At 39.6% G+C, this 13,464-nt stretch overlaps 1 protein-coding gene across 1 annotated transcript; it reads right to left on the reverse strand.

The window, feature by feature from the left end:
- Nucleotides 1-8,821: 8,821 nt before the first annotated feature.
- On the reverse strand, nt 8,822-10,654 carry LOC124171265. Its single transcript, XM_046550406.1, has one exon. It carries the CDS (start codon nt 10,652-10,654, stop codon nt 8,822-8,824), a length of 1,833 nt encoding a protein of 610 aa, XP_046406362.1.
- Nucleotides 10,655-13,464: the final 2,810 nt, after the last annotated feature.

The following is a 13,464-nucleotide window of genomic DNA, read 5'->3' on the forward strand; positions in this document are numbered from 1 at the left end:
AAAAAAGTTCCTGGGGGTGAAAATGTGTCTCTACACACGTAAATAATAGATATAAGGAAAGCATGGTTTACGTTAAGTAATGTCTACGCTTCCATCTCACACCGCATGAAAATGTTTTCCAATGCCTTTTTTTGAACGTATCACCACGAAATTTCTAAAATGAAAAGTACAGGTTATGGTCTACCATTTTAAATTTTTTTCTAGGCAAAATTCACATAGTTGTAGAAATAGCATCATGAATCTGTGGCACCTAATATTTGCTAAAATACAAAATATTCTCGAAAATAAATTCTAAAGGTGTGTGACGGAAGTGAATATTTAACGATGTTTCTGAAAGCGATATTATTTCAAATGCGGTAGTTTCATATCTCTAGCATCAGTAATTAACAATAATATGTGCTATCTCGGTCTCTATCTTCGTGTTTTGTCGTGAAATCATAATGATCGTTATTCAGTTGTGTTTTGTGTGGTTACCAAGAAAAGATTCTCTCTGGTTTCCTTTATGCCATGTTACATTCCGCTGTTGTATTATTATATTGTATCCGTATTTTATTTCCATTGAAGTATTATTACTTGTTTAGATCAGAGGAGCGTGTATGATGGACCTTTAATTATGTCTGGTAACTTAAGGAATTTCTTTCAAAAGCATAAGTTTTGACTTTGTGAATATATGTTTTATTTAATTGAATTGTCTATGTTTTCCCTGCGTAAAAATTCAAGCATATTCTTATGCTGTCAGCCATATATGTGTTTATTCCTTTTTTCCGAACCTTAACTCATTCGAGTGGCTATGCCTTATCATAAAACTCTGGGAGGGAGGGGGAGGGGCTCAAGTGATGAGGGGCGCTCAATGGAGAGGTGCCTATAACTTTGGGTAAATCCGGTCCTGAGCAAGGCTATGTGGAAAGTGGTTCATAACGAGGTTGGTTACATTCAAAATAATTCAACCTTTCCACCTCGTGCTAATCAGTTACGTGATCATTTTGTGGATTCTATTCGAGACTCAAATCACCGATGGCGGCGCTGCAGGCGCTGACAATATGGCCGATGCAGCGAGGTTAGTGTTCTGATAATAGCATAGGCGTAGTAGGAGCACAACTCTGTGGTAGGAAGTATCGTCGAGGCATCCCGATGTATCAATTGAAATATGTCGAGGAAGATTTTTCTTGGTTATGAAGAGGTATATAGATACCTAGGAGCAACAACGAATAGCGGCTGTGCCACGCAGGGAGAGTGTATTTTAAATGAGGGACTTGTTAATTTCCGTTGGTTGCCTTAGCCAGCAGGGCAGTGAATTGAAATTATTGGCTATTGGTAACGCATAACATATATTACTTACAACGTTATCACAATACTAACAAAATAACACTGGACGGCATGATTATCGGCCCTGACACCATTCCTGCTGCTTCTACTGTAAAATGACCTCCTAAATCCGAATATGAACTCCGTTTTTTCCCATCACCCACCATTTTCGGGGAGCTCCCCCCTCCATTTTTTATCACTTTTCAGTCATTTGGAGGAATTAAAACGATTATTTTAGCATTTAAATTTTTTCTAAGGGTTTTGAGGGGTGCAAATATGGTAAGGAGGTAGATTCGAGGGGAATAAGTCTCCGTAAATTGTGTGAAAACGCATTAAGAATTATCAATTTTGCCATTTTTTCGCAAATTTTCACGTATTTTTAAAATTTTCCAGCTCCCATTTCACATCTTCCTCCACCGAATGATAAAAAGATATATAAAACAAGAAACAGCAGTAATAATAAAAATATTTTGCTGCATAGCAACAATGATTAAAATTTGTAGCAATACCTCGGAAGGTTCACTTTACTATGCTGGCCCTCGCAATGCCTCGCCCGCTTAGCCTTGGACGGCAATTCTCTTAGCTTTCGCAGCCAAAAAGTAAAAGTAATACTTCCTTATTCCACGAAAAATATAAGACTAAGAATTTATATTCTCATTTCAGTTAAAAAGTAATCTTTCTCCTTAAGAATGGAGTTGCACAAAGTATCAGCCTCTCAAATCAATTGTGTATATTGAAGTTGTCGTAATCTTCCCTCGGTATCTCTAGCAATCGCAGAGTCAACATTTTTCGGTGTTTTGGACAAGGATGATCCTTTTTTCCAAGTAGTTAAAATTGTGCAAAACAGTAGAAGTTCAGCGTGGAGGTTTTCGGGGTTACATAGATTCATCTCTGCAGAAAAATCTGATCGCAAATCAATCTACAGAATCTACGCGGTAGTAACCCCGAAAACCTCCACGCTGAATCCTCGCCACACCGCGAAAGCCTACACAAGGATTACAGTAGAAATTGTTTCACTCCGGCTTTTTCCAAGTGAATGTAAGTATATGGGCTTGAGTTGTGATCATTACCGTGATTAAATGTGTAATTATGTTACCATGTGTAAAAATCATCCTCATCGCTTCTACTATGTTTGCGGTGAATTGACTTAAGCATCGCAACAATTACCTCTTCTTTTAATTTTTAAAACTGCTTATAAATTTTACTTTGGCTGCCAAGTTGGCGGTCAGGACTAGGATTAAGCTCCAAGTGTTTGTTGCACCACTTGTTACAGTAATTTAACCAAATACTTGGTCAAACCATTGTAGCATATGGCACATAGTTTCGCGTAAATGAATGACAAAATCTTAGAAAAGGGCATAAAAATCTTTTCCTGTCAGTCAGCACTGAAATTACTTTTTATGGAAGGTAAAGGCTTGTTTTTTTCTGTAATTAAATGCATTGTTGATAGAACTGATGATACCATGTGACCCAAAAAATGGAAACTGTTTATGGATTCGTCAAAGACAAGCTTTAAAGTAGACCTGTTGGCCAATGGGAATGAGTTACCTCCTGTCCTGTCTGCATACTCTGCTGATATGAAGGAGACGTACAGATATTTCAGTTGAATCCTTGAAAGAATTAATTATCGTGATTATAATTGGTAAGTTTGCGCTGATCTGAAAGTTGTCGCTCTACTCATGGGACTGCAATCAGGTTTCACGAAATAGTGCTGCTTTCTTTGTGAATACAACAGCAGCGCCCGTGAAAAACATTACATAGTACGGAATTGGCCTATGCGAGAAAGCTTTACTCATGGTTATAAAAATGTTGCTTATGTTTCCCTGGTTTCGACAGAAAATATTCACTTGCCACCATTGCACATCAAATTAAGACAGATGAAATACTTTGTGAAGGCAATCGAAAAGACAGGAGCTGAATTTCAATTTCTAACTTAATTCCCTCGTCTTACAATTAGTGAGGCTAAAACCTAGGAAGGAACTCGTGGACCCCCAGATTAGGACACTTTTCAAAGATTCGACGTGTATGAAACACCTGAATTATAAATAAAATCGAGCTTGGCTTGGATTCTGAAACTTGTGTTAGCTGTGAGAATGAGCTCAGAAACGTGTGAACTGCTGTCAGCGTATTAGGCCATGGGGTTTAACGTGTCACTAAAAATGCATTTCCTTCATTCACACCTGGATATTTTCATAGAATATTTAGGAGCCGTTTCAGATAAACACAGGGAATGGTTCCATAAAGACATCAAATTTGTGAGGAGATTTTCAGGGAAATTGAATGCGGGCATGTTGAAATATTAGGCCTACTGCTGCTTTTGCATGAGAATCTTCTACCTCACTTCACACTGGTTATTTTTCTCTTTGTTGATGCGCGTGTGGTTTTGAGGGCACCAGCATGGTAGCGTACCTTCTCAACTGTTGGCACACATTTTCATTATTTTTTCTATGCCGTGTACCTAAATATTTTTATTATTGCTGATATAATCTGTTGATATGTATATTTTTCCATCATTGTAGGATATTTTGGTTATGGGAAAATAAAATGGGAGCTGAAAAATGAAGAAAAGAAGTGAAAAAATTGCGAAAAAAGGAAAGGTTCGTCATTTTAATGGGTTTTTTAAATCATTAACGGAAATCAATCCCCCCAAGTCTACAACCTTACCTACCATTAATTATCATGTTTTAGAACCTTTCACCTCTAAAAAACCTAATAAGAAATATAAATTCTAATATAATCCTTTTCATTCCTCCAAGACATATGAAAGTGATGAAAATTAGAGTGGGGGCTTCCCCCTGAAAATGGTGGGTGATGGATGAAAGCGGATGTCATGTTCGGATTCAGGAGGTCATTTTGCATAATAATTAGCAGGAATGGTATCAGGGCTCAAAAAAATTGTTTTTGCCGTCGAGTGTAATTAGAGAAAACACAATATACCCAGCAATGCCAAAGATTTCTCAAGGTGGTTTCCCACCGTCGGGGTTTACCGTCAAGGGGAATGATGAATTGCAGTGATCAAAATCAATTAAAAGACCTCACACACATTTATAAAAATGCATAAAATACATTACTAACGAAGTTATCGAAGCTTAACACTAACAATTTATCCAGAGAAAACTGAATATACCTACCCTACAACGCCTATGATTTCGCAACGTGGTTCTATATTACCAACGTTGTGTAGTTGAGTGACGAATTAGCAATAAAACCAAACTAAAAGCCTCAAGCACAATATCAATGGATAAAATATATTGCTTACGACGTAATGATAGCTTCATGTCAACAAAATAACTACAGAAATCAGAGAATACCGAACAATACCAATGCTTGATCAACGTGACTTCCTGCGGTAAATGCCTAGCCACCTATGGTTCCCTCGAAGCTCTACTTTCGAATTCGGCCGATAGTTGGCGTCTCCCTTGTCTGGATTCTCGAATATAAAAAATGGTGTGTGAGTGAAATCTGTGAGTTTTTTTAAGCCAATAACTTGTTTTCAAGTTCCCAATTGGGTGATCGTGAGGGAAAATCTAAAACACTGCCTGTATAAAATATTGTAAATTATATTTCTGATGCTTAAGGATATAGGAATTCAGTCGCATCGACTCTTTACGACATCGAAAAAGCATTTTACAGCGTCAAGCAGCCTGCCTTGTAAAGAAAGCTAGATTGTAATGGGCTTAAAGAAGTAGAATCAAATGTAATTAAGTTATATTTTTCGCCCGAATACTTATGGCAGTGCATAGGCGGATGCAGGGGGGGGCACGGGGCCACGTGCCCCCCCCCAGATCCTAAAAAATATGTTAGATTTTTAATACCGTCCCATTATCATTTCGTTCGTTTTGTATGACGAGGTATCCTTATGCCCCCCCTGAACAAAATCCTGGATACGGCCTTGCTTGTGCCCCTCCCAGAAAGAAATCCTGGATCCGCCCCTGTGGCAGTGAAAGGTTAGGGGGCCTTCTAGTATCTTATGAATTGCGAGACTTTATTAAAAATCAGTGCAAATGACAACTCATACAGTTGGTGGAAACTTAAAAACTTTGGAATTGTCGAATTATTTTGTTCGAATAGCATGACAATGCCGCTGGTAAAGCTAAGGGTGAACAATATCATGTATTCGTGATAGTAGGCAAGCTGACCGTTCCTAGCAGACGACGTAGTTAACCATTTTCCCCCATCTCCTACGCCCCTTTTATATTTGCGCACAATATTTCTGTATCGAGATAACTCTTGCATTTGGATTCAAGATCTAATATATTGAGCAGGAATCGAATTAGTAATAATCTTAGCTCTGCTTGCATTACCAATTTCATAACTTCGTCCCGGTTATGTTCCACTCAAATATATCGGCTAATTTACCACGTACGTGTCACGATCGTTCCCTTTATTTTTAATTTGATCTATCTTAAACGAAAATGACAACGTTTTCTATAGTTAAAAGCCTTAATCAAACCACCATTATCTTTCGCAGTGTAATTTTCCTACAGTTCCTTACGTACGCAAACTCATATGTGGGTGAAAGCAACATGGCCGCCAGACGAGCGTCCCGGCTTCACCCCACCCCCCGCCACTGCCAATCTAGTGTATATATCTGTGGCTGGAACGCTGCTAATGGGCTAAATGCGAGTTTGTGCAACAATCCTCCGCTACGCGATACGCGATTGTTTACCAGGGTGCTTGGGAAGTTTGCTGAGCATTGCTGAGTCTATGGCGGCAAACGTTGTGAAACTGTTGATCGTCCTTGGGGATTCTTATTAGGTAAGAATTTATCATCTCCTTTTAAAATGTATAATTTTAGTTAGTTTAAATTCAATTCTCCTTGAAATTAGGTAGAATTGACATTCTAGCATGGTGAATATAAACACATTTTAAGACTTTGTGTTTTTGTTTACATACGTGGTCGTAGTTATGTTCGGAACCATTGGATATAAGCTTTTAAATATTGATTATATAGGTTTCCATTAATAGTGAAATAGGAAATGTGTAACGCATGTCACAGGAAAAGTTCGCAGCTCAAAATTTTTTAGTTAGCCAACCTTTTTAGTAAAATATTAAAAAGATTGTCTAACGAGATGGGCTGACGCGATGATGTATTATGCAGTACACGAGTTAAAATTAATGGACATTTCTCATAGCAGGAAAACAACTAGATCCGCAAGCACATGGTGGGAAAGAAAGAGAGACTACCCACACAGCACATCGTTGCCAGAGGACGTCCGCTGCGCGTCCGCCGCGTCCTCTCCGTGTCCGCGGATTTTCAGGACAGCAAGAGGACATCCGCCGGCTGTCCTGGCCATCCGTCCGCACACTGTCCTATCTCGGATGTCCAGCAGACGTCCAGCTAGTGTCCCATTACGCAGGGTTTGGGAGATTTGGTTTCCTCTTAAAACACTCACCTCCTCGAGGAGGAACTCCGAGAGAAAGTCTCGAGATCCTCCTCCGAGTAGGGAGTATAGGAGAAGGGAGAAAGAAAAAAAACTCTCTCTCGTTTATGAAGCCAGAATACTTCCGCCCGATCGAGGAAGAGAAAATTTTTCGTGGAGGAAGAGATATTTTGAGGATTATTTTAGGGTAACCAAATGTAATCCTCTTGTTGGAGCTACGCTGTGTGGACTCTGGGAGGAAATTAGAAACTATTTAATGAAAAAAATTGACATTTTTACAGCTTCTATAGTTTAAGAACAACAAATGAACGCTATTTTAAATTTTATATTGTTTATAACAATTAATTTAGTTTAAACAAAGTTAGCAACAATTTTAGTAACATTTACGAGCGTTAAAATTTTCTACATGCCTTACGGGTTAAACAACAGCAATTGAACGAAATTATGTCTCTCTTCATTATTTATAACAATTTTTAAAGTTTAAACAAATTTAGCAACAATTTTAGCAACTTTCAAAAAATTAAAAATTTCCCCATGTTGTACGGTTGAGAAGCGTTGGATGAACAATAAACCCGTACTCTTTCACGATTATAAAAATTACTTAATTTCAAACAAATAAAGCAACTTTTACAAAAATTAACAACAGGAATAATGGAATTTATCGATTTTTATTAAATTTTATATTATGTATCAATGTCCTGCGGACGTCGCGTAGCCGTCTCGGGGACATTCCATTCCTACAGGTTAAATAAACTCTTTCAACTTATTGATTAAGTAATTAATATTTACTCTCTAGGGATTAAAAAATCTCAGAGGCGATTGATTGGAAAGTATTTTAATGAAACATAACGCTTTAAATTTATTTTAATTTTTAATGGTGAGAATTCTCCTAAAATTATCACGGCATCGATGGCCTCATTCCTAGATTAGACATTGTAATTGTCCAATCTAAGGATAGGCAATAGAAGGTAAGTACTGCCGTACCTTTAATTTATATTGAAATTCTAGTTTTTTTGGTGGCGAACGAATTTTAAATCTACCGCTACTCCGCGATACAGGGTGTTCTCCACATTCCTCCGTTCATCCTTTCCAACCTTTCCAACAGAGGAACCGAACGGAACATTGGAGACAGCATGGTTTCATGGTGGTTTGGCTGGTTACAAAGATGCAGCTGAATTCCAAGTAAGTTTGATGTGACATCTATATAATTTTTTCTAGGCGTTCACTGGCGGCAGTATAGTGTTTCCGCATGCTCCTTATATTTATTATAACTCAGCCTGTAATATCTCGAGGAAAAATATGGCTCTGCTTGGAACAACGTGACCGTCTTGGTAAAACCGTTACTTGGCAACAAAAGGTAGCGTCTTTTTCCGTTGTTCATGGTGAAATTTTCGCTTTTGTTCCTTGTTTACGTGATATAATTTAAAGTGGAAGTTCTTGTACTATAACCTCTGTACGCGAGAACGTATAGGAAATAATGTAAGTGCTAGCGTATAAAATAGAACCTGTTGTTTTGATAACGTAGGCTACGGCTGAATTTGTTGAAAGTCCACACGTTCCGTTTGGTTCCGTTCCTAAATCAGTGCACTAAAGTAGGGTTCTTAGCAATAAATATAACTAGGAATTGTACGTGTGACCGGGGGATTTTGCAACACGCATGTATGTTTAATAGTTTTCACGTAAATTATTAATTTTTTGAAATCGGACTACACCGTGTAATTTCTTTCGATATGTATATTCACACACGCATCAAAAAAGAACATTAATGTTATGATAACCACCAATGTTTAGCCTTTTTACAAAAAGTTTTTATACTCTTTATCTGTTTAATGGAACTAGGTTAATAATTAAAAGTTTTAGGTCCTAAATAAATAAATGATCTATTATGTCAGTAAAGATAAGTCTTAGGGATTAAAAAATTACAATTCCGACGTAACTTTATAGCGTTCAATATATTTTTTCTGCCAAACTTTGCTAACCTACTTAACTATAAACTAATTTAACTACAAACTAAGTAGCTGTGCTATTAGTCATCCATGCATTTAATTTAGTGGAAACTATAGGACGACTGTAAGAAACTCGGGATGAATCTAAACAAGGTCTAATTGTAAGTGATATATTTTGTAAATATATCACTTACAAATAAATGACACCCTATTTGCAATGAAGGTTTTCCAATAACTAGGATGCTTTCGCAGCCAGGCGAGAGTTACCTGGCTGTCCGACCACGCGAAGACTGGTAGCGACGAGAATGCTTTTATTTTCTGCAAATGATTGACCAAACGAACAAGGAGTGCGGCTCCGCAAAGCTCCAACTTCGGTATTGTTATAGTTTTAACTGGGGTAACCTTGGATTTTGCGGCGAGAAGAAATACTCGACATTGATTTGCGTCGTCAAGTACACGTAGATAAATTGCTGCAGCGTATGCTCTCTCCGAAGCGTCTGCAAAGCCGTGAAGCTCGCATCTTGAGGTCGGCGTCGTTTGCAGCCAACGATCAATTCGCAGCTTCGAAAGTCTAGGAATTGCATTGAAATAGTTAGTCCATCGAACCTTAATATCCGTAGGTAATGGTGTATCCCAACCTATCTTTAAAATCCACATATCTTGCATGAGTATTTTTGCGACGACAGTGACTGGAGCGACCCAGCCTAGTGGGTCAAAGAGACGCGTCATCTTGGAGAGCACCGTCCTTTTAGTGAGAGCCATAGTGTGGATTTCTGTTACTCGCAGGTTAAATCCAAACAGGTCAGCTGTTGGCTCCCATATAAGGCCAAGAGTTTTTATAGGCTCCTTTGAGTCAATAAATTTTTCCTGCTCACATTCACGACGTTGTGAGGCACGTCGTTGCATAAGAGCTGGATGGTTGACAGCCCATTTTTCGAGTTCTATTCCTGCACAGGCCAGCAGTTTCACTAGTTGCGTAGCGATCCTTTGAGCCATGAGTAATTCATCTGCTCCCGAGAAGATGTCATCGACGTATGAATCCTCGCGAAGGCAGGCAGCTCCGAGAGGAAACCGGTGCTCCTCATCTTCGGCGAGTTGAAGAAGGGAACGCATCGCCAAAAATGGTGCGCAGGCTGTGCCATATGTGACCGTGGTGAGCCGGTACTCCACCGCTGGGGTGTTAGGATGCGGTCGCCAGACAATTCTTTGCAGGTCCTGGTCAGCAGGATGTACCCATATCTGACGAAACATCTTTACAATATCAGCGGTAAATACGAAGCGGTGACGTCGCCATTTGACTAGCACCAGCCCGAGGTCCCTTTGCAGAGGAGGACCAGATAGAAGAAAATCGTTCAGACAGTAGTGCTGTGAAGTACGGCGAGAGGCATCAAACACAACTCGAAGCTTCAACGATGGGGTATGAACGACAGCATGATGAGGTAGGTACCAGGCCCGCTTTATTTGAGAATCGGAAGTTGGAACCTTTACCATGTGTCCAAGTTCCTCATAAACCTTCATGAAGTCTCGGTAGGCAGCGGCTATCTCGGGCTCCCGAACGAATCGTTGCTCAGTCGACGCAAGTGAACTGAGAGACGTTCGACGAGTTTCGTCTACAGTTACAGGAAGCTCTGATACGATTGGAAGCTGAACGATGTATCTCCCGTCCGACCCACGAGAGTGAGTATCCTTGAAGTGCTGCTCACATCGCTCATCCTCGGGGCGCAAAGTTCTCGTGGAGGGAGGAACTTCTTCTACTTCCCAAAATCGCTGAAGATCATCCAGCAGATTCTGTACAGCCTCGCAATGCAATGAGACGAGAGACCGTCTTGGAGTGGATCCCGCCCGCCGTGACTCGCTCCCTACAGTTGGTCCCGAGATGACCCATCCAAGAGCAGTGTTCTGAGCGATGATCTGTCGGTGAGGGAATCTTTGCAGGCCTTGGCGTAGTAATAATCCGTAGACATCTACACCAAGGATGAGGTCGATGTTCTCAGGCTTATAAAATAGTGGGTCAGCCATCTGCAGATTGGAGAACAAAGACAAATCTGTCTCAATTATCTCTCTTGTAGGCAGTTGATTCGTGAGCCGCGGTAGTACTAATGCCTTAACTTCAAGGCAGAAAGATGGCGAATAAACCATTGGCCCACTGAACAAATGGTCCTTCGGGCCGGATCCCTGTTTATTCGCGACTGTGTGATAAGTACTGCATGAGGCTACAATTGCAGAGGAACAATTGTGAATTACAGTGAGCATTACATTGCCATTCGACCGGGGAGGTGCCTGTGAACTTCGTGCCGTCGCTCCGTCACGCCGCAGTGACTTACCCCATACCCAAACTTTTGGATGGTGGACTGTGTATTAGGGTGGGCCGAAAAAAGGTTTTTTTTCATGATCAAATTTGCCCTATGCGGGAAAGTTGCGAAATGATATAAGGATCTCGCATACAAATTTTTTTTCAAATCGGATAATATTAACCACTGCCGCCCGAGCTCTAAAGTTTAAAATTTTGCGAAAAATCAGGCTGATTTCAGAATCAAATGGCTATGATGACGAATTTTATGAAAATATGGGATAATGGGTAATATTGAAGAGTGGCTACATGTTTATAGTTTATGAAAATGAAATTTGAAGTTTATTTTACAAAATCTATGGTTAAAACAATGTCTATGAATTAACAACAAAATTATAGTATAGACCACCCGCACAACACAACTCATTTTTGCCTACGTTTCTAAAATTCCATTTTGGGGGCTAAATTGCAGGTAAAATACTATTTATTACGATTGAATTTAATTTTTTAGCAAATAAGTCATCATATGGTAGTAAATAATCCCACAAAAAGTAATAATAAGGTAAATTATTTTAAATTAGCATCAATCATAATGACGAATAACGTACCTGTGGAGCTATTTTCAACAAGAAATTCAGCCAAGGCTGAGAAAGAACAGAACCTGAGCACACAGCATTTCACTAAGTAGCTCTCTGCTAGTTTCGCGAAGAAACTACCCAGAACTCACCACGAGAAAGAGGCTACCATCGAGTTCCACCCGTGTCCCCCCAGCCAACATTTCAAAGGACACGATTGTGTAAGCACATCAACAGGATTATGGGCACCATCGATGTGCAGGAGACCAAAAATAGGAACAGGAGGCTTTGCAGGTTAGAAGGAAAAAAGGAATGCTCCACCCTATTTTGTCATTACACTTCAGTTCGGAAGACTCAGGTGATGAAATGACATTGAACGAAGAGTTATGTTATGCAAGTGAAGGAGAGGATTTCATGGAAAAACGGTTAGTGTAAGTAATTTGAAATTACCAAGATTTGCCTCAGCCTGTAAATAATTCTGCATATCAAACAGTGCCTCTGCACCACTTGCATCTGCGCGCCTAACACATAGCGGGTTGGTTACTCAAGAAGTCGATGTACTTGTTGTTGACAAGAACAAAGTTAGAAGGGAAAGGGAAAGATTGCGCACGTCTCTTCGGAGGAATGAGGGAACTGTTAAACTGCAAGCGCTTTACTTCGACGAGAGGAAAGACTCTGCTTTCGTTTATAGTCCATCAAAGCGAAAAACAATAGTGAAGGAGCATGTAACTCTCGTTAAAGAGCCCGGTTCACGCTACTTAGGGCATGTCACCACATGTGTCAGCAAAGCTATTGGCCTCTAAGATTCCATCATGAATTTTCTAGCGGAGGAAATCGTCATTATCAATGGACTACAAGCAATTGTGTGCGATGTAACTGCGGTTAACACCGAAAGCCATGCCGGAGTAATCAGGAGAATGGAAATGGCCCTAAGAAGGCCTTTGCATTGGTTTGTTTGCCTGCTTCATTGTAATGAACTTCGGTTCAGCACCGTCAAAAGCCGATGAGCGCATACAAATTCGTGCAAAGGCCATCAAAAAAACATTGAAATCGAGAGAAACTCTGCTCAACTTAGGGGGGAATTGAGGAAATTCGAATTTTCCAAAGCTAAACTTCGATGCTCAAAATCATATCGACTTGGTGGACTGGGAAGCAATTGGGGTAGATCAACCACCAATAGTAGCTGGGATGACAGAGAAAGACTTGGAAGACCTTGTTACGGAAAGATCTGTATTAGAAGTACCTTTTCCCTGCCACACACAAGCAGTTGAAAGGATGGCTCAAATGATAATGTTGGCATCAAAATCCCTGTGCAGTACGGAACGCAGGCATGGATGGGAATTATCGTGCATAAGAGACAGAGAAATTCAGCCGAAATTCGAAAAAAATAACAATAAAATTTTGTCAGAGTAATTGATGTGCTTACACAATCGTGTCCTTTGAAATGTTGGCTGGGGGGACACGGGTGGAACTCGATGGTAGCCTCTTTCTCGTGGTGAGTTCTGGGTAGTTTCTTCGCGAAACTAGCAGAGAGCTACTTAGTGAAATGCTGTGTGCTCAGGTTCTGTTCCTTCTCAGCCTTGGCTGAATTTCTTGTTGAAAATAGCTCCACAGGTACGTTATTCGTCATTATGATTGATGTTAATTTAAAATAATTTACCTTATTATTACTTTTTGTGGGATTATTTACTACCATATGATGACTTATTTGCTAAAAAATTAAATTCAATCGTAATAAATAGTATTTTACCTGCAATTTAGCCCCCAAAATGGAATTTTAGAAACGTAGGCAAAAATGAGTTGTGTTGTGCGGGTGGTCTATACTATAATTTTGTTGTTAATTCATAGACATTGTTTTAACCATAGATTTTGTAAAATAAACTTCAAATTTCATTTTCATAAACTATAAACATGTAGCCACTCTTCAATATTACCCATTATCCCATATTTTCATAAAATTCGTC

Source organism: Ischnura elegans, chromosome X, assembly GCF_921293095.1.
Source record: "Ischnura elegans chromosome X, ioIscEleg1.1, whole genome shotgun sequence".
NCBI lineage: Eukaryota > Metazoa > Arthropoda > Insecta > Odonata > Coenagrionidae > Ischnura > Ischnura elegans.

What these genes read in the sequence shown, in the direction of transcription:
- LOC124171265 (XM_046550406.1), bottom strand. Translation starts at nt 10,654, where the DNA reads ATGGCTGACCCACTATTTTATAAGCCTGAGAACATCGACCTCATCCTT.